At 40.3% G+C, this 21,327-nt stretch overlaps 1 protein-coding gene and 1 long non-coding RNA gene across 6 annotated transcripts in view; one reads left to right on the plus strand and one right to left on the minus strand.

Annotated features, from left to right (window-relative positions):
• DISC1 (DISC1 scaffold protein) overlaps positions 1-19,114 on the plus strand; it is a 275,931-nt gene extending 256,817 nt beyond the window's left edge. For 3 of the 4 annotated variants that reach the window (XM_075924740.1, XM_075924743.1, XM_075924742.1), the window contains 2 exons: positions 1,704-1,820; positions 16,389-19,114. In XM_075924740.1, coding sequence (XP_075780855.1) covers positions 1,704-1,820; positions 16,389-16,538 — 267 coding nt within the window. In that variant the 3' untranslated portion in view covers positions 16,539-19,114. Of the gene's footprint in view, positions 1-1,703; positions 1,821-2,368; positions 4,633-16,388 lie in introns of those variants that run through there. The other variant, XM_075924741.1, reaches the window with a different exon arrangement.
• LOC142827967 (uncharacterized) overlaps positions 1-21,327 on the minus strand; it is a 191,437-nt gene that overhangs the window by 62,405 nt on the left and 107,705 nt on the right. Inside the window, exon 3 of one of the 2 annotated variants that reach the window (XR_012902801.1) lies at positions 5,504-5,611. This is a non-coding gene — a long non-coding RNA (uncharacterized LOC142827967). Of the gene's footprint in view, positions 1-4,629; positions 5,612-21,327 lie in introns of those variants that run through there. The other variant, XR_012902800.1, reaches the window with a different exon arrangement.

Below are 21,327 nucleotides of genomic sequence, written 5' to 3' on the forward strand. Positions count from 1 at the left end.
CAGTGTTGATGCAGGTACAGATCAAAATAGCAAAACTGCCTTGTGTTCACTGTTCCAATTAATTTTAGAACTTTTTTCTCCCGAAACGATCATTTACCCATTGGTCACCTAATGAGGAATGATACTGTAAGGAAATATATTGTGTAAAATATCCAAATGAAAATGTGTACAGTGAATATTCTAAACCTGGTTAATTGCAAAATTTGATCCATCCAGTAAGCAGACACAGCACCGCATATTTTTCAATTGCTGTGATTGAGATGAAAAATAGTGGGAAACAGCTATATTTTAAACTTCTATTTTCTTATATTCCAATAGCCCAGTAGTCTACAACCTTTTTCAAGCACAAGATCACTTTTTGAATTTAAGTCAATCCAAGGTCTACCTCAAACCCGAATATCCTTGCCCCGCCTTCTTCACTGTCTTTCTCTGAGGCCCTGTCCCTGCCACATCTCTTCTGAGGCCTCACCCTACTCTCTCTGTAGAGTTGGGGTACAGGAGTGGAGGGAGGTGGACACTAACATCTCAGCATCCCCTCCTCAGTCTCCTTCACCCTGCACAACAAACAGGAGGCTCACAGGAGACAGCTCCACAGCAGAGGGCAGGAGCAGCAAGGCAGTGGGGGGAAGGGCTGTGCTGGCACTTGATAACCTCCTGGCCAAAGTATTCAGGATCACCTGTCAGAGGCCCCAGGATCTACTAGTAGATCCTGATCTACTGGTTGGTGACCAGTGCAATAGCAGAATTCTCTTAGTCTAAACTGAGCTCATTTTGTGCCTTTGCCTTTCTAATCTTGCCCCTGCATTCCTGTGATGTTTGCCTTTTTTCATTCTTTGTAATTTGTCCCACTTTCCATTTTTATATGACTCCTTTTTTATTTTTAGATCATGCAAGATCTCGTGGTTAAGCCAAGGCGGTCTTTTGCCATATTTTCTATCTTTCCGACGCAGCGGAATAGCTTGCTTTTGGGCCCTTAACAATGTCCCTTTGAAAAACTGCCAACTCTCCTCAGTTGTTTTCCCCCTCAGTCTTGATTCCCATGGGACCTTACCTATCAGCTCTCTGAGCTTACCAAAATCTGCCTTCCCGAAATTCATTGTCTCTATTTTGCTGTTCTCCCTTCTACTGTTTCTTAGAATTGTGAACTCTATGATTTCGTGATCACTTTCACCCAAGCTGCCTTCCACTTTCAAATTCTCAACCAGTTCCTCCCTATCAAATCTAGAACAGCTTCCCCCCCAGTAGCTTTTTCCACCTTCTGAAATAAAAAGTTGTCTCCAATGCAGTCCAAGAACTTATTGGACAGTCGATAGTCTATTTAAGAATAAAACATTCACAGCATGGGCAGCGCAAGATTTCCCTTCACTGAAGGGCTGGAACTACTGTGAGGAGTGGGGGCAATTCAGTCTGTGTCCATTTAATTCCCTTTGAGTGTAATTATCATCATGACTTATCTTTCTGCTTGGGGATGGATTGAGAACACTAGCTCATTTCATTTCATATAAGTCAGCAAATCATCATATGATAACAGGACCCTGGTTTGAACAAGTGACCTAGCAATGCAAGGAATTGTCCTATTAACAAGTCCCTGAGTCATCCAGTCTTACTGTTCTAAAATACTTATTTTGTCCTGAATTTGCTACAAATTTGATCTGTACTAATGGATTAAACAGCAATCACATTTTCTTTTCTTTAACTCCTAGGACTTCCACTTATTTTCTGCAGAACTGGGAGAAAAATGTGAAGCAATAAGTGAGAAATTGGTGCAATTAGAAGATCAACTCCAAACAGCAGTCTGCAGCTTAGATGAAGGTTTTGTTCATATCCTTTTGCTACATAGATTAACTGTTTATCTCCCAGCTTCATGTAAAGCACTAATTTATTTTAGCATGGTCTATATGTGTTAAGCAAAGTAAAAATCAGTAAATCTTGCTAATGTGGATATTTTTGATCTAGTAAAACATTCCCATCGTGCTCATTGACAGTCTGATCCAATTCCTGATTAAGTCAGAGACAAAACTTAAAGTTGACATAAATAGGAGTGGGTTAAACCCTATAAATGTAATCTTTGGCTAAACATTGAAATAATCATCTGCTTATCTGTAATGTAGACATCACTCTAAGTATATAGTGCACTAAGTTATACGCATGTAACAGCCACCACAAATCTGCACTTTCAAACACCACTTAGTCAAATTCAATATGAATTTGTGTAGTCAAATTTGATTATAGATATCTAATCTGGCTATTGTTCCTTTTGAAATATTCAGTAGTTGCATCATGTGGTATTTACCACATAATTTATCTGCATACAGTGCAGTACAAGGTAACTAGGCATAAGAAAGTTGTGTATTTGATTCTCTTTCAGCTGAAAGCCCTTGGATAAAATACAGAAAACTGAAAGGCTGCTTACACGATCCAGCATCAGAGTAAAGGTTACTTAACTTTTATAGAACCATCTGCTGCACCTACATATTTAGAAATTTTCCAACTTTAAAGCACAAACTGTTTTTTCACCTGTGTTATCTGATCCTCTTATTGTATTTGTAGAAATCAATTACATTCACAAAAGATAGTGATTGTACTGAGAAAGGAAATTAGCCTTCAGAAAGTGTAAATGTACAAAGCAAAAGAACAGATTAGTTTGACTGGGGTCTTGGGTTAGTGTTTATTCTTTGTAATGAATAAATGAGCCATGGAACACTAGTTCAAGTAAGAGAAAATGGGAGGCAGATTTTGGGTGAAGGTAAAGATAGCAAGCTTTCCTAGCGCAAGCAGCAGTAAAAGTACTTGCTGGAGGTCAGGGAGTCTGAGATTGTTCTTGGCACAGGAGCAAGATAATAGAAATGAATAGCTATGAATGCAAGAACAATAATAAGGGAACAGCAGGGAAGGAGAGTCAGGAATACCATACAAAATGAGAGGAAATGAGAACTAATATACAGTTGGGACCAAGATTATGTAACATTTTGAAGATTAGGAAATGAAACTTGAATACAGATTCAGTCCTACTTTCTCAAAGGACAGCAATTTTATTGGAGTGACTGGAGAGAAGGATTTTGGCAGCACTAGGTGAATTTGATTGGGGAGAAAAGATGGAAGAGGTAGGAGGGTCTAGAAAAGAAGTTTAAAACAGACAAGATAATGATGGACAAGAACTGGACAATGGTTTTCAGAGAATGGGGAGGAAAAGAGAGAGTAAGGCTGTGTTACAGAGACAAAAGGGATAGCCCTTAAACACAGGCTACATAGGGAGAAGTGTAAAGAGAATGGTGGGGTTGTAAATCTGGGGCTATGTCTAAATTACAGAGTTTTGTCAGAAAAATGGCCATTTTTCCGACAAAACTTGAGTTAGGTCCACATTGCAAGCATGTTCTTTTGACAGTAAATCAAAAGAACAGAGGGCTTTTTTCTCAATTGATAATCCTCTTTCTACGAGTAAGAAGTCTTTTTCCGAAAGAGCTCTTTTGCAAAAAGGCGTATGTGGATGGGGAAGAGGGAGTTTTTTCGGAAGAAGAGGAAAGAGGAAAAAGCACAGATGCCCTGGTGGCCATTCTGTCAATAGCAATCAATGCTTACATGTGAGATAGCATCCAGGCAGTCTGGACGCTATCTTTCGAAAAAGCAGATAGCTTTTTTCGATGAGCTTTTGCAGTTTAAACGCTCTCTTGTGCAAGAACTTTTTTCAGAAGCTCTCTTCCGAAAAAAGCTTCTTGTGCAAGAAACCTGCAGTCTATACGTAGCCTGGGATACAAGGCATCGTAGTAGGAGGGTGAACTGTGCCTTGGACCTCTTTTGGTCCCTCTCAAGTGCACCCTTTAGGAGACAGGCCTGCCTTCACTATGCAGAACCATGCAGGGACTGGGTCATTGGTTTGCAGTCTCACTGGTTCTCAGACAGGTTAATGACACAGGCTGAACTGTGTTTGGCATCTTTAAGCCCTTTCACTGAGAACCTGTGACCAGGGAGTTGATTAAAACATCTCAAAACAAAATGTTATTCGTTTCCCCAGAGGTACAAGCACATAGAGCAAAGGGTAAAAACAATAAAGATGCTGGATGCATTGCTCTTACCTACACCTTAATCATTCCTCACTAGCTTTTGTAGGTTCCTCAGCTAATCCCCATCTCTGGCTGGGAAAGACAGATTGTTCTGCTTGCAGCTGGCTGTCTTTGTTTCTGTGTATCTTTCTGTGTATCTTTGTTTCTGTGTAACTTTCATTGATTCTTCCAGGGCAGCCTCACCCAGGTCACCTGTTTCTAGGCCCACGCTCCTGTAATAGCTGAGTGTTCCCTTTGCTCATCAGCCTTGGCCAGACGATTATGTCACTAGGGTTCAGACCTGGACATCACCTCTTCATGGCTCTAAATCTGACTACTATTTTTTTCTGTTTGGTGTGTGCTTGGTTCTTTTAAGAATGCTTTTTGATCCAGCTCCATTGCAAGTAACCCATAATAAACAGAGTCAGGCACATAATCATACAAATAATACATGTTATTTCCCAGTTTGTCATGCAGAAATTATTAATCGTGTTTTCAATTGAAATAGAGAAGAGACAGAGGAGAGTAGATGGAAAGGAAAGATAAAAAGTTTCCTTTTGGAGAGACTAAATTTGGATGAGGGGCTGAATGGAAGGCATGCAGTTATAAGAAAGGTAGATGTGAGAATCTTCCTCATTAACGCTATCATTTAAACCATAAGAGCAGACAGTGTCTCATAGGAAAGAGTACGTTAGATGCTAAGGACAAAATCTTAAGGGACAACAACTGATGGTAGGAAAGAGGATAAGATACTGTGTTTGAGATGCAGCATTGGTTTATAGACCCAGAGGGCCATTACGAACCTTGCCAATACTTAAACGATAGGATAAATCTGATATTCTTTAACAGTGCATCATATTTTTACAGTTTAAAATTCCTCTGAGAAAAAGCCAAATTACACTGGATACATCATTCTATTTTGTAGTAATCTGTCATTACTTAGATTCCTTCAGCGCTCTAAATGTCTTATTTTTGCAGAATAATTAACCTGTGGTTAACACAGACTAATTTGTAATGTGTCTTCGAGGCATTTGTGTAGTATGATCGATAAACCTTAATCCAGTGAGAGATCTCTTTGCAGTGCTATATACATGCATCCATTTAACTCCCCTATAAGTGGCAGGTTGTTCTAACTTTACACCTTCTATATCATTCTTAAGTCTGCTCAGTGTCTCTAATAGAGAAGCACTGGGAGAGAGAGAAGTCTTCTGTTCCCAGCTTTGCCACAGACTTGCTATATTCTCTTTTTGAAGTCACTTGATAGCTATATTTAAATTTACCCAGCTGTGAAATGGGTCTGACAATTGCTACCTACTTTATAGATCTGTTGTGAGGTTTCAGACATTTGTTTGAAAAGAACAATCACATTTTCACTTACTTTAGCTTTGAGTGCCCCACATTTTCTCTCTCACCTTAGCCACGTTTTAATAGACAGGGCTGGACAAACCGCTGTTTTTACTCACCCATGGCGAGTAGATTTCAGCCAGTCGCTCCGTGCACCCCATTCACTGGCAGTGCACGCATGCGCAGTGCGGGGCTGGCAAGTAGTTGTCGCCACAGTTTGTTGAGCCCTGTTAATAGACAATATTTTTAACCTAATTTGAAGCAATTTTCACTATTCACAAGATTGATCTTATCATGATCGTGTACTTTGCAGTTAGTGTAAAGATACACGACCTATGAAACTTCTGTGTAATTAAAAATAGTGAAGAAAAACAGTGGTGTTTGTTAAATGTACTGTGTAAGGTGAAAATTTGGTTTCTAAGTTCAGGTACCGAAGATTACACCATAAATCTGGATATTTGGAAGTTATGGGCTAGAATCAAGACTTGGCTCTTTGACATCAATGATTACATGAGTGGAGTTTACTTCTATAATGAAGAATTGGAAAACATGTATAACCATGTTATGACTTATACGAAGTACATCAAAAACCAATCTGAAAACTTATTTAAAGTTTGTTGATTACCTCAAGTGCTTGCTAGCAGAATAGAGAGAGCCTTTAATTCTAAATTAAAAATTAAAGATTCAAATCCACTAATGGTTGATGTAAGCAAAAATTATCAAGTTGTCCATTAAGATCACTATGTTTTATTTAAAAGAGATGAAAAAAAAACTTCACTGTTCAATGGGCTGTGAAATAATTGTGGTCTCATTCCTCATATTCCAATGTTACAAAAATCAGCACCACAATTGGCACTAGTTCCTATTGTTAACAGAGATTAAGGATTGATCTGAGAATTAATTATGTAGTATTTTCACAGCAGTCTGTTTATTTGTTGTCAATGAAAACACTTACATGGTCTTTATTAAAATATGTTTTAAGTATAAAACTGTTATGTAAGGGGTAGCTGTAATTTATTTTTAAAATATGACCTAGAATTTAATGAGTGAAGTACAAACTTCCCAGCAAAACTTTTTTTCTCTCTTTTTATATTTAGATTTTAAAAAAGGAAGCTGTGAATATTGTGAGGAGGGGGAAAGTACATATTTCCAAAATTTTCTGCAAGGGGGTTTGGATGTAAATGAGGGCAGAACTGATCTCAGCTTTTTAATGAAAATGTCCCACAGTGAGCTAAATTCCTGCAGCTGTCAAGAAATTCTGCCAATATTTAGTATACATCATGGCTTTGATTAATAATTAAATCTATATTAGAGGAAATAATTCCCAGGTGTCATTGTTTTTCATTATACATTTAGATGGCACATAACACTTGATTCATCCATGCTGTTACTAGTAATTGCCAGTGTGACATGAACAAAGGCAGCGGCGATATTTCTTCTTTGAATATTTGCATAGAGCCTCTTGGGCTTCTCGTATAATATTGAAGTTTCCCACTGCAAATAGTAAACAGTATCTTTGTACAAAAAAGTATCAAACAGACAGAATAAAAATAAACCTCATCTGTAGCACTGTCAGACATGTTAGCTAAATTATATGTAACATAACCAAACACAACCACAACACAGTCAACTGTAGTTCGTCAGTGGCAAGTGTATGAAAACAGTCTGCATCATTAATTGGAAAAACCAAAGAAGGAGATGTGACTCATTGCTGGTGTCTGCAGGGTTGATGAGAAGTGTTACTTCATTGACAGTAAAGGCCTAGAATTTCCAGTAAAATTAAATGGCTTCTATATTGCAATTTCACAGTCATTTTTGTTCTTAATTAGCAGTTATGGTTTGATAGACAATTTGAGTGCATGTGATAGTTCCTCCTAGAGAAAATGCTTTTGTTGAAAGAAAACAGGGACAAGCTATTTTATGTTAAATGCACAAAATCTCCTTTCCCTCCCTGCTAAAAACCCAAATATTAAGTAATGGTTCTGAAGTTGTAATTGCTTGTTTAAATGCCTATGATAGACACGTAGGCTCCAACAACTTTTCTTTTTCATGTATTTAGTGCTGAGATGGGGCTTGAGTCTGATCTCCTGTATCTCAGAGTAAACTGAGGTGACTCTGCTGAGTCAATGGAGTTACACCAGTGTAAAAGTGATGCTAGACCAGAATCAAGCTGAATGTCTGCTCCAAATATGTGCTGATATAAGCATTTAGTTCTTTACCAGATCTTAGTCAGGAGTCACCACCTAGATGAACCTTTTAAGAAATTAATGTTGTGTCCCTGTGGGAACTCTCAAGGCAGTAGTGTGGTGTTCAGCCCTATCACACCCACAACTCCCAGCACCACCTTCATTTTCCATTACAGAATTGCATGGTCCAGCAGGCTGTGTGTCATGCATGTAACATTGGGTTTTGCAGCATCTTCATTATGTCTCATCATTCCACCTCCTTATACTTAAATGGAATGCTTTCTATTTGATTTGCCAACATACGGTGTGGGAAAAAAATTACAGATTAAATAGAGTCTCGTTTTCAGCTTGGGCCTGTGATGCTCAGGATGGCCGGGACCAGCCCTCAGACATTTTTTGGGAGGGATGAGGAAGGGAAAACCACTTTTAATCTTAGCTAATTCAAGACTAGGTTCTGACAGACACCAAAGCAAGCACTCGCAGTGCTCCCTTCACCGTAGGATGGGTTGCCTTCCTCTTACAAGGGAAAAGGAGGAAAAGGGTGATATACAAAAGCTGGAGAAGGGCTTGGAGAACTTCTTGCCTCATGCCAGCCTCATGAAACCAGTGAAACAGAAAGGAGTCAGGTAACTGAAAGTAAAGATATGCCTAACTTGCTGCCCCTTCAGTATATAACTTGTAGAATGAGGGGGGAATCACAATACATATAGAATAAAACGTAACATTATGCACTAATCTCAGACAACTGTAGTACTTAGGGCCACGCTAAACAGCCAAAGTAGTTCACCAGGTACAACAAGGGATGTTAAGTTTAGATTAATTGGCTAATCAAATAGTTGATGCAATTTGCATCGACTATTCAATTAGTCAATAAGGGTACCTCTGCCTTTGAAGGCTGTTGCTGCACTTCAAAGGCAAAAGTGCTGTGGGGAGCACAGGTTCAGTGGGGGACTCCCCAGCTGGCTCTGGGCTGCATGCAGTATTTCAGAGGGTCTGGCCTCGGGCTCCACATGCTGCTGCTGCTTTGAACCACCCCCTACTCCCTCCCCTTGCTGTCTCTTTCTCATAGAGCCAACAAGTGGCCGTGGGGAGGGGGTTACAAGTGAACTAGTGTGTCGACTATCTGATAAGCATTTGCTTATCGGCTAGTCAACGAGTCATTCACATCCCTAGGTACAACTGGAAAAACCAAACAACTCACAAACATCTTTCTGTACGTATTTCCCCCCCATGTTCAGAACGCACTAACCACAGCAAGATGATAGCACATCATCAGACCTGTACACCAGAAAATCCCAATCTAAACCACCTCAACTCACAGCTCTATTCTTAAAGAGTCTCCTATCTTCCTTCCTGGGGTCTCTGGCTTGTAGCATCCAGGCTGCCGCTTTCTGACCTTGAGCACCTTGTGCCGGGGAGAAGCAGCTTAATTGGGTTAAACCCTTGTTTTCCAGCAACGTAATAGTACCCCTGGATCCTCTCAGAGACTCGAAATGAGCTTGACCCTTGTGCACAGTTCTGTTTGTTACTAGACCCACTAAATCAAATTCCAGAAGATCAACTGCCTCAGCGTCGATCTTCCAAGAAGTTAAGACGTGGCCTGAGACGACTAGAATTTATTTCAGGCATAAACCATTCAGTCATCTCTCTTGCTCTTCTATCATACAGCCACTTTTCTCAATATTTTTTCTTTCTCTTTCTTCTTCTTCCTGCCTCAGTGGTATTCCTGCCTCATATTCAGTGGTAGTGAAGCGTATAATTTGTGCTTCTATTTTTTTTCTTCCCAAAAAGCCTTTTGTAATCATTTAGCATATTACAAATAACAGCATGTAGTCCCAGGCTGCATATCAAAGGTAATTAAATCTCAGGAGTTTCTTGGTGTTCATAAACTGCACAAGATATGCTTTTACCAGTTGTGATTTCAGCAGAACTTTATAATTAAATTGCATCTTGATATTCAAGCTGCAACACCAGCATTAGTCACTGGGGCCCAGAGCAGAAGCTAAGGAATGGGCTCCCACCCTGCCTCCGTTCCTTCCTCACACATCAGATTTCTGTGGTGCTTCTGAAACTGAAGCACAAACCCCACCACACAGGTCACCTGTGGCATGGAGCGCTGGGGAGTTGGCCTGCTTGCTGTCCCCCAACAACCGCCCCTGACAGTCTGGGACCACTTAATACACAAGAGCATATTTCCCTGCTTCACATTGATGGAGTGGGGCTTAATTCATTTGTGCTTGTTAAATGAGAAAAGTACATAGAAGTGCATATTATTGTTATTTATATAAGTCATACATTGATTGTCAAGCTTAATAAAGCTGCTTCGAAAGGGGGTGAGGGGGAAATCACATGGTAAAGTATAAAGAATGAAACCTCACAAATCAATGTAAATAATATACAGTAAAAGAGGAAATGTTGAGGACGCTATAATAGAATCAAAAGCTGCCAAAAAGCTTTTCAACTTGGTGTCCATGCCTGCCATAGAAGCGATTTGCATAACTTTCCCATGATTCTTTTTATTCACATTTTTCAAAAGAAAGCTCACTTTGTACAGCTGCGTAACCTAAGGGTGTCTCTTCCTTTTGACATTGTATTGACACTCTGGTTGGGTAAAACAACATTTCATAATAGATGAGCTCTAAGAAGGGCAAACGCAGTAAAGCATTTCCTTTCTGTGTAAAGTTTTAAAAAAGTAAGTTGTTTGTTCCAGTTCGTCGTCTTTCATTTATATTGAAATAGAACTCAGTGGGTTGATTTTGCGGACACTTTTGCACAAAATCTTGCCGCCTGTCTACACTGGCTGCGAGTATTTGCGCAAGAACACTGACTTTGTAGTGTACAAAATCAGTGGTTCTTGTGCAAATACTCCGACGCTCCCGCTTAGGGATAAGCCCTCTTGCGCAAGTATTCTTGTGCAAGAGGGCCAGTGTAGACAGCCATGTTAATTAGTTGCGCAAGAAAGCCTGATGGCTAAAATGGCCATCGGAGCTTTCTTGCACAGGAGAGCGTCTACACTGGCATGGCATGCTTTTGCCATGCCAGTATAGATGCTCTCTTGCGCAAATACTTTTAACAGAAAAACTTTTCTGTTAAAAGTATTTGCGCAAAATCATACTAGTCTAGACGCAGCCAGGGACTCAAAAACACCCTGTGATGCTTTACTATTGTAAACTAAGATTTACTCTTCTCTGTTATCAGTTGAATCTGTTACCTTTTTTTAGGATTCAATACAACAGTCTATCCTGTGCACAAAGATCGCTGAATATATTAAGTATACTCATCCCCAGAAGGCTCCAGAGCGAAAGGGTCTGATTTTATGATTTTCATACATAAAAAGAATGAGCATATTAGATTCCAGTGTTAACACATTTGGGGAGGCCTCTATGGCTGAGCACATCACATGCAATCAGAGGATCAAAGATGTTGGCAGAAAAGGGAGCCAAAAACTCCCTGTGCCACAACTTGCAAATTAACCAGACCCTGCTCATAGGGCAGGGCAGCCATACCATGTCTGCTAGGCCAGTGGTCTCCAGTCTTTTTAAGCATGAGGTAACTTTTTAAATTTAAATGCAATCCAGGATCCACTTCAAACCCAAACACCCTTGCCCCACCTCCGTCCCGCCCCTTCTCCAAGACCCTGCCCCTGCTCACTCCATCCTACTTCCCACCCCAATCCTCACTCACTTTTATCAGGCTGGGGGCAGAGGACTGGGGTGCAGGGGAGGGGAATGTGGACTCTAATCTTAGGCTGAAGGATTTGTGGAAGGCTATCGTGTTCACCCTAGGACTTAAACACCACAACTGTGCTATGAATCACTTCTCTAGTACTGTCTGCCTCATTAAAGGGATGAAGTCAGACAAACTCGCACTATGCAGCTGGTAGATAGCTCTGCCCGTCTCACAAAGGCTGCATCTACACTGCAAGTTTTTGTGGCAGAAAAGATGCTAATGAGGGATTAGCAAATTTTTTGCAATTTCTTTTTACTCAAGGGCTGCATCTAGACTGTCAAGTTTTTCCACAAAAGCAGCTGCTTTTGCGCAAAAACTTGCCAGCTGTCTACACTGGCCACTTGATTTTGCGCAAAAGCACTGACGTTCTAATGTCTGAAATCAGTGCTTCTTGCGCAAATGCTTTGACGTTCCCGTTCAGGCAAAAGCCCTTTTCCGGAAATGTTTTTGCGCAAGAGGGCCAGTGTAGACAGCTAAAAATTGTTTTGCGCAAAAAAGCCCCGATGGTGAAAATGGTGATCGGGGCTTTCTTGCGCAAAACCGCGTCTAGATTGGCATGGACGCTTTGCCACAAAAAGTGCTTTTGCGGAAAAGCGTCCGTGCCAATCTAGACGCTCTTTTCCGCAAATGCTTTTAACAGAAAAACTTTTCTGTTAAAGCATTTGTGGAAAATCATGCCAATCTAGACGTAGCCAAGGGTATTTTTGCGCAAAAAGAAGCTGTGTAGCCGCTTCCATTTTGCACAACACCCCTGATTTGTGCAAGATCCTTATTACTGTCCCAGAGAGCTTATGGAAAAACCCCTTGCGCAAAAAGAAATGGCAGAAAATAGGCTAATGATGTTGTGACTTATGCTAATGAGGAACTCATTAGCATATTTTCTGTCACAAAAACTTGCAGTGTAGACATAGCCTAAGGTTATAGCCTCACTGGGGAAGGGCGGGGGGAGACACAAAACTACCCCATTGCAGTGACTATTAAAGTCAGACTCAGCTAACTCAGGCCATTGGTATGGGGCAAAAAATAGCAGCATCAGCTCATGCTCTGAATTTTGCGACCATGGACTTTGTTTAGTTTGTTAGGGTTTTTGCAGTGTGCATGCACTGCAAGGGATCCATGGAGACAGAGGGCTGTACTATAGCTCATATATAACTCTTCCTGGCTTATTGAGGGGGTCCAATGATAGGCCAAAGCTACATGAGCAGCTTGTAAACATCCAGGAAGTTAGTAATACAAGGAGCCATTAGAATCATGGAAGAGTCCTCAGAGATCTAAAAAAGATTTTAGTGGACTTCTTGATTACAAATGCAGGGAAAAGAATAATCAACGTTATTACAAGTCTAAATATCCTTTTCATTGCTAATCCCCTCCGTATGGAAAATGAGGCTAAAACAAGGTGATGGAACAAGTTTAAGTCTGGAATGGGGTGTGACCAGTCTTTCATATTGCAAATTCCAACATTAGAAACAATCCCTGACGGTGGTCAGGTGGGTCTAACAATTAAAATCTTTTGTACAGGGGAGGAGACTTATTAAAATTTCAGAACCAAGGACCTCACACCACAGACAGATAGGCTCTAGCTAAAATTGGAGTAAACTGTGCTATAAGATTCCAAATTACTGTTTTCTCCTTTCTTCCTGCCACCTTTCCTGAGGATTTGAGGAGTAGCGAATATGCCAAAGGCCATGCTTCATCTTTCACGAATCAGTGTGATAGTTGCCAATGCAAAGGTATTGTCTTGCCATTATTCAGTCTTATTTCTGGTGATCAAAAGATCCAGGGAAGACAGATAGGATTGACTGAAAGCATCTGAACAAGTTCCAGGTTCCAGATGGACACAAGTCAGTACTGGGAGTGATCTGCCAGGAGGATTACCGTACATTAGTTGACTTGAGGGAGGCCTACCTTCATGTGCCAGGTCACCAGGGGCACAAGGGAGTTTTGCAATTTGTTTATGGGGGCCAATAATTTTCAGTACAAAGTGCTGCTTTTCTGACTGTCATCTGTGCCTTGAGTATTCACAAAATTCCTCATGGGGGGGGGATCGGGGCTGTTCACAGGCCATAAAAGATACAGATGTCCCTTTTTCTGGGTGACATTTAAATAAGCCCTGTCCAAGAAGGAATCCACTTTGAGTAACCTGGACCACAGTTTAGATATTACAACAGCATGGATTTATCATACATACCAAAATGGGTCGTCATTAGCCGTTGTGATGCTTAGTTCGTCTACACTGAGGCCCACAAAATTTTTCTGGTAGCAGAATGCTAGGACCCAAGTAGATCAGCAATTACTCTGCTGAGGAGCTGCCCAAGGACATCAGTTAGCATCAGTGTTCTTAGGATGACCACGTCCTGCATAAGGACAGTGCCCTGAACAAATATACTTATGAAGACTCCCTAGAGCTTCCTGGTGTTGATTCCGTGTTCTCTGATTTTCCCATTTTGTCATTTGTTCTGAATTTCCTGGATTGGTGGATAAGTCTGGAGAGGTTCCAGGGAGAGAGGGACATGGCGGAACAAGTCAAATTTGTTGTAATAGATTTGCGTCTGGAAGGATGGGGAGTGTTCTCCTAGAAGTGTGTGACTTAAAGAACATGGTGATTTTCCAAACACAAGAAAAGCATACATTTTCTGCCACTGAGGGCAACGAAATATGCTCTTCAACAACTGGCCTCAGCATTGCTGAGCTGTCATATCTTTCTAATAATGGGCAGGCTATCAGTAATGGCATACACAAACCTTTCAGTAGTATGAGGTCAAAAGATCTACAGAAAGAAGTAGCTTCATTGATGCAGCGGGTGATGACCCATCTGTTGCCTATCAGTGTCTTGCACATCAAGGCTCCAGCAATAAAAATGTTGGCTGGCTGACCAGAAAGAAGAAAAAAAAAATCAGGCAGGCATAATGGAATCTAACAACAAATCCTTCCAACTGACCACTGAAATGTGCAAAGTTCCAGTTCTGGAAGGCTTACCAATACTTTGCCAAGAGGCGAGACAGAAGCCCTGAGCATACATGTCTGTCACTACGGGCACAAGAAGTTACCTTTTGCCTTTTCCCTGGTGCCCATCGCAACTAGAGTTAGGGTCTATTGAAGGCCAGTTGTTGAAGAGCATATTTCATTGCCCTCAGTGGTAGAAAATGTATGTTTTTCCTGTGTTTGGAAAAATCACCATAGTCTTTAAGTCACACACGTCTAAGAGAACACTCCCCAGTCTTCCCAACTCTCATCTGTTACTATAAATGTGACTTGTTCTGCCATTAAAAGCGTAAGTGGAAGTGATCTTAGCATGTTGCTTCATTAAATCACTTTAGCTATTGGATCCTCCTACGGAGCAGAGAGCTCTACCTTGGGATCTGAACATTGTGCTTAACGCAGGTCTCAATCCTCCAGTGGAAACAAGCTCACTAGCTAGTACAAGCGGCGGTGGGTTAAGAAAGTAAAGGTGCCTTTAAGCTGCAGTTATACAGACTGCCTTGTGTCATTCCTGCATACATTTACCCAGCTTTATAACACAGTCTTTAGCTGATGCAACCTTAGGTAGTTCAGTCTTCCACGTTGTGACGATTCCTTAGACCATGGCTACTCAACTTTGGAAGCCCCAAGGGCCGCAATGATACGCATAGCACATGCCAAAGGCTGCAACTTAAGTATGGTTGCATAGACATGCAAATATATATGCAAATATATGCAAATTGCTTTTCACACTCATGGGCATGAGTACAAAGCTTAAGGCAAGACTTCACAACACACAGGCCCCATTTAAGATGGTTCTGTTGATATTAATAAAATGCAATATTTACCCGATTTCTACCCACATGACAGCACTTTTAATGAGCAATAACAGTCCAGGAATTTGACTACTAAAACACATATGAGCCCAGTGGAGGCCATGTTCAAAAGATCCCACCCACGGGCCACATATTGAGCCCTGCATAAACCCAAACAGTATCGCGGGCTACAAACGAACAGGCTGCAGGCCACATGCGGCCCCAGTTGTTGATTAGCCCTGCCTTAAATTAAGATAATCCTTTTTCTGAGGGACATTTTCTTCCCTTCCTAGGACTTTTGTCACTGCTCAGAAAATCCTACATTAAGAATCTGTGGACCTTGCCTGAAAAGAGAATGGGAAAATTTCTGGTTGCTTAGCTGAAAAGTTTTCCTCGTTAAAGGGGAAAGGTCCACAGAACTGCCGTTCCCTGTAAATCCATAAGAGTTAAAGTTCTCTGCAGATGTTAAAAATCTATCTGGTTGTTTATAATGTTTCTCATCAAGTATTTTTTGCAAGGTGCTAATGAAGAATGAGACTTCTGTTTTGTTTCACAGTCTAAAGGGGCTATCTTTGGAAGCATCTTGAAAATGAAAGTCTTCAGATAGTGGGGCTAGTTCTGCCCACTATAGCTACAAACTAGTGATGACCTATACTGAAGATCTGTGAACATACCCCCTTCAAAGAAGGGATAATTTTCAGCCAAGCAACCATAGCTTAGTTTTCCTAAGTATAAAGTACTGGGGGAAGGCATGGTGAAAGTTGGTAACTTGTCCAGATTCTGTCTTCATGCAGAGGTGAAAGTAAGCAGGTGCACCTTGGCTCCAGAAAGAGCTGGCTGAGCTGCTGCGAAAAGCCAGCAGGGAGCTATTGAAAGAGTTGGCAGGGACCTGGGTTGCAATAGGAAAGTACCAGTAAGAAATTTAACCTAAGATTTCAGATTATTTCAATGGGCGTTTGACTGCATTGGTGTCTTTTGGCATCAGAATAGACAACCTATATTTTGATTTTCACCACACCAAACTGCCTTTCCCCCTTCCCTGCCCAAAAAACCTCCAGCCAAACAAAATATTTTCTAACCCTTATAAGGCGCTATGTTATGCCAATTGAGGACTTCAAAGTTACTGGAAATCCTGACTAAAAAAAGAAGTGTGAAACATGTATGAATATTTAATCCAAATAATTTGGAGGAACTTGAAGCCACAATTAGATAGCATATCCATGGGCTGTGAAACAGCAGAACAATTTATTTCATGACTTGGAGAGAGAAAAGTGGTTGCCAAGCGTCTTTAGATTTATTCCTTAATAAACTGTGTACAGTCTCTACAGAGGGAGATCCAGATGGTGAAGGAAAGTCTGCAGGCCATGCTGATGCAGCTCCAGCCAGATAACGAGGCAGGAGAAGATGAGGCTGGAGAATTCCTCTGTGACAGCTGGTGTCCAGGAAGAGCAGACTTGAAGGAATAATGGGGAGGGAGGTGTCTGGTGTTTTAATGTTAATCTGCAAAAGGGTTGTTGTTAGTTACAGAAGCCTTGAGGATCTCTCTTCTCCCTGCAATAACTAAGAACTAAATCAATTATGGAGCCTGAAGGTCTATCAACAGGAGCATTCTACACAGCTTTGCATGTTCTGGTGCAGACTGGAAAACAGCTTTTAGGGCACAGCATCTCCTGTAATTGCGTAGATTACAAATTTATACATTTCAAGTGATTCAGAGTTTCCTTTAATGTCAAGAGTGAGATTTCTCTAACAATGTTATAAACTACTTCCTTACTCTGGCATTTTTCAGTCTTTTTCTCTTTCAAAATGTAACGTTAAAGGCAGTATTTTTCAGTATTGCTGAGAGACAACTGTGAGGGAATAAAGGGCTGGGTTGTTTTGGGGTTGGTTTGTTTTTGCCTTTGTAACATCTTTATTTTTCAGATTCCTACGAAGTATAAAAACCACTAGGATAGAATTAAAAATAACTGAATTCTTCCAACTTAAATTTGGACTGCACTTACCCAGTGGCATTCAGCATAGCAGCGATAATTAACATCAGACTAGAGAATAATAGCTTTTCAACCATTTGCATGTACATTTTATAGCAAATGCATATTGATATCAAAAGCTCAGACTATTTAAAGTAATAACCTGCTGGTCTGTGATCTTTATATTTGAATACTATATGAGCATTAAGTAATTTTTTAAAAGAAAGGTTCTTTATATTATACTTACTCCTTTGATCTGCCCTATGTTGTCATAAAAATGAAATATTTTTGGATGTGTATATACATACTTATGTTTAATAATGTTATATTATCTGTTTAATCTCTTTGCTACAGGACAAAAATTAAAGGAATTGAACTAAAATTGTAAATATCGGTGATTTACAACAGCATCTTAAAAACTGTTCAATCTTTAAATCACCAGCTCAAGCAAATTATTTACAGCAGTATATTGTATCAAGTTTTTAAAATCTACCATTTTCATTTGAAAAATGGACTTTTAAAAAAATAGTAATAATTCACATTTGTACCATTAGAGTAGCTAGGTTTACAAATAAAGCATAATGGTTTTGCAGATGTTAATCCCTGGACTACTAGGCAAGTAAATCCACAAAACTGTGTTCATTTTTCTTTGTGTACTTAAATACTAGAGTTGAAATTTCTACCTCAAAATGGTAAAAAAGTATTTATAAAGAGAATAAGCACCAGGCTTCTGTAATTTCCAGTCTGGCTATAATTTCATCCAGGGAGGTAAAGCCACGAGAGTGAAGCTTGCATAGTCCGGATGGGTTACATCTCTGTAATTCAAAATGTGCTTGGCTTTTATCTCCGTATAATATATACATCAAAATCCATGTTGTGGCTGAGAGTCCTGGGTCAGTGCCTTGCATAGGCTTCAATTCTCTCTTGTCCCTTCCCTCACTTATCCACCATCTCCCATGGAGGTCTCCTGCTGCTCTCTCTCCTTACTCCTCTTCCTTCCACCTACTTGCTCACCCTCCCTTGAAGTGTTCCTGCATTTTGCCTCTCCACTCCTGCCTCTGCACTTTCTGCAAAGACCCATACAAGTGGATGAACAAAGCATTAGTACTAGTCAAAGGCAGACCAAGTATAGACTGTATGCTGCTATTGTTCTGCTCACCAGTCAGCCCAAGGCTTATGCATCACTTATATCCCATAATCTGAAGAGAGCTTGGGGAAGCGTACTCTACACAGGGATGAAATTCAGCCACCCTCTTTGAAATCATTAACATTTCTGGATAAACACTGATGGTCATAAAACTGGCATGACTATTGTGTGTGAATTCCAGTGCTCAGGATATAAAATAATGCTGTTGGGCCTAAATATGGGCTAATATCTAATGGCAGAAATGATAGTCGACTGTGTTACTAACCCAAAACAAGCTCACCCCGCATATATAACAATTCACACAGAACCAGAGTGTGAACATCTCACTCACTTGCGTGAGCAGTAACTCAGACGAGTAGTCCCATTGGGAGTATGCATGGTTTTGTCATTGTTGATCCAAACACATCCTGACTATTTATAAATCACAAAGCACAGAAAAAAAATAACACTGCTTTGCAGTAATTAATGTCACAACACTTTTCTCAAAATGACTCTCATCTTTCAAATAGGGACAGTTAATCCTCAGATTCTGTTTTTGTTTGTTTGTTTGTTTTTTTGGTCTAGCATTATGAGTTTTTGAAGACATTTCATTTTAATTTAAAGTACCGTGACTTTCATGTTTCATGGCTTCAAAGCATTGTTAGTTTTTAATTAAAAAATACAACCATGATAATAAAAATACTGAACTCAAACTATCAGTCAATATTTGATTTCTCTGTAATTTTATATTTTGGTATATTAACATTTTATTTTTTACATCTCTGTGGTCTATAGTAATTTATCATTCCATTATTTTTACTACTTGTGAGAAGTTATGCCAACCCAGTAATTGTTCTTGTTCATTTACTGTACCTCACTCCCCTTTCTTTTACTGTGGATAGGAAATATATTCTTCTGCAAATAAAGAGAACCGTGTTTATAAAAAGCATTGCAACATCTGGGTACATTTATTGTTCATTCAGTTTACATGTTTTTTTTTTGCAGGAATACTCAGTGTCTGGCACCTTACAGAGAAGGGCAGACATATTAATGGATTTTTGAGAATGTCCCATCTTCTGGAAAGATTTCTGAAAATGCCTCCCACTAGGTGCAACTTTGTGCAACAGCAAACGTCAAGGATTTTCAGAAGTCTCCTGGTGTGAATGGGATAGGAAAGATAGCCTGGTGGCTAGGGTACTATACTGGGATTTGAGCAGGGCCATCCTTACCCATATGCAGAATACACAGCTGCATAAAACACCTGAAAATTTGAGACACCACTAGGTCTTAGTGTCTACTCTCTGCCTCTTACTATCCCCTGTTCTGTGCTGCTGCTTCCTCCAGAGAGGAGCTGGTTAACTTACAAGTGAAAAAGCCTGTCAGATCTATTAGCAGACAATGAAACTGTAAAAGAGCCATTCAAGTGGTAAAGAAGCCATTTATTAGGAATTTACAAACCCCAAGTGTATGCCATCAGTTTCTTAATTTACTGTGTTAGTCTACAGGACCTTAGTTTAAAATTGGCTTTAAAAATGTTCTATTAATGTGTGGCTGAAAACTGTAAAATCACATCTCCAAAAAGGCACACACACCACTGCCATCGGACAAAGGGACACCAGTGTGTAAGGACCCATAAATCCTAAGGATGGCTTTGGATTTGAGACCTGGGTTCCCAGATGATCCAAAAATGTCTTGCGTGATGTAGTCACTTAGTTTCCTGAAATCTCCATCTGTAAAATATTTCCCTGCCTCTCAGAGGTATAGTGGGAATCAAATCCATTAATGATTGAGAGGTACTCAGATACCACAGCAATGAAGGGCCAGCTAAGTACACCTAGATTCACTTTTTACCTCTGTATCTTTGTACAAGTTCTCTGCAGCTACCAAGCCAAATTAAGGCCTATTTGAGAATGTAAGTAAGCTTAGTGATATACAGGCCTTATCCTGCCTCTCTGAATAGGGGTGAATTTCACCTGCTATAATAAGCCAGGGATGTAAGCAGGAGCGGCCCTAGACTAGCTGCCAGCAACTAGCACCCTAGGCGGACCATGCAATTGGTGCCTCCACCTCCAAACCCCTCAATGATATTGCACCACTGTTTGGTACCCTGTGGCGCCCCATTTAACTTGGCACCCTAGGTGACCGCCTAGTTCGCCTATGTGGACGGGCTGCTCCTGGATGCAAGTCATTTCTGGCAGGGTCAGTTTAGCAACTACCCAGGAGGCGGCAAGAATCCCACCACAGATAAATCCCTCCCTCTATCCACTTTCCACATATTCCATCATTTACCACCTCTCCACCAAACTCCCTCCATATAGGCTATAGTGAGAGAGTGTGTCACAAGAGGGAATTATATAGACCAACTTAACAGCACAGAGAAAAAGAAATTGGGAAATAAAATGCCCACAATGAGCAGACTGTAAACAGTTCTGAATAGCTGTTGCTCTCTGTATTTAAAATTTACTTGGGGAAATAAGGAAAGGGGAGGAAAAAAAGCAGCCTGTGAATGGTTCTGATCTATCTTAATATTTTTGTTCTCAATCAGTTACCTAATCCCATTTTTTCTAAGGCTTGATATTTCAGTCATTTCCTTTCCTATCATTATGTATTGAATCAAGATAAGCACTTCTTTTCTAGAGAGGATGGAGGAGACAGTTCTATAATGGCTCCCAGATATGCAGCAGTGCTTGAGAGCGCTTCAGGGTGGAATTAGAATAATCTTTATGTATCCTCTTAGTTTACTATCCTATTAAAAGTGAAACTGGGACTGAAAGATTTTTAGTTTCAGAGATTTAACATATGCAACAATGAAGCTCTAAAAGTATGCACATGCAGATTTTTTTTTTCCTGCGCTGTCAAGAAGGATGATAAAAGCTTCTGAGGTCAAAACTGAAGGACGCAAAATATTTCTCATGCATCTGAAAACTAGCCCCAGCAAAAGCCATGATAAAGCTTCCTACTTTTCAATGTGTAAAGGGGATCTACATGTGAAATCTGGTTTAAAAGCATCTGAGGTTTGTCTGAGCAAGGGGAAGGAAGTCTCCATACATCTATGCTGCTCACTACACCCATGCTCTGACTCCCATTTGAGCCACACTTCCAGCTACACACAAATCAGTCAGACTCAGGTCAGCAAGATTTCAGGACCCAGGTTTTTCA

This window comes from Pelodiscus sinensis, chromosome 3 (genome assembly GCF_049634645.1).
Source record: "Pelodiscus sinensis isolate JC-2024 chromosome 3, ASM4963464v1, whole genome shotgun sequence".
NCBI lineage: Eukaryota > Metazoa > Chordata > Testudines > Trionychidae > Pelodiscus > Pelodiscus sinensis.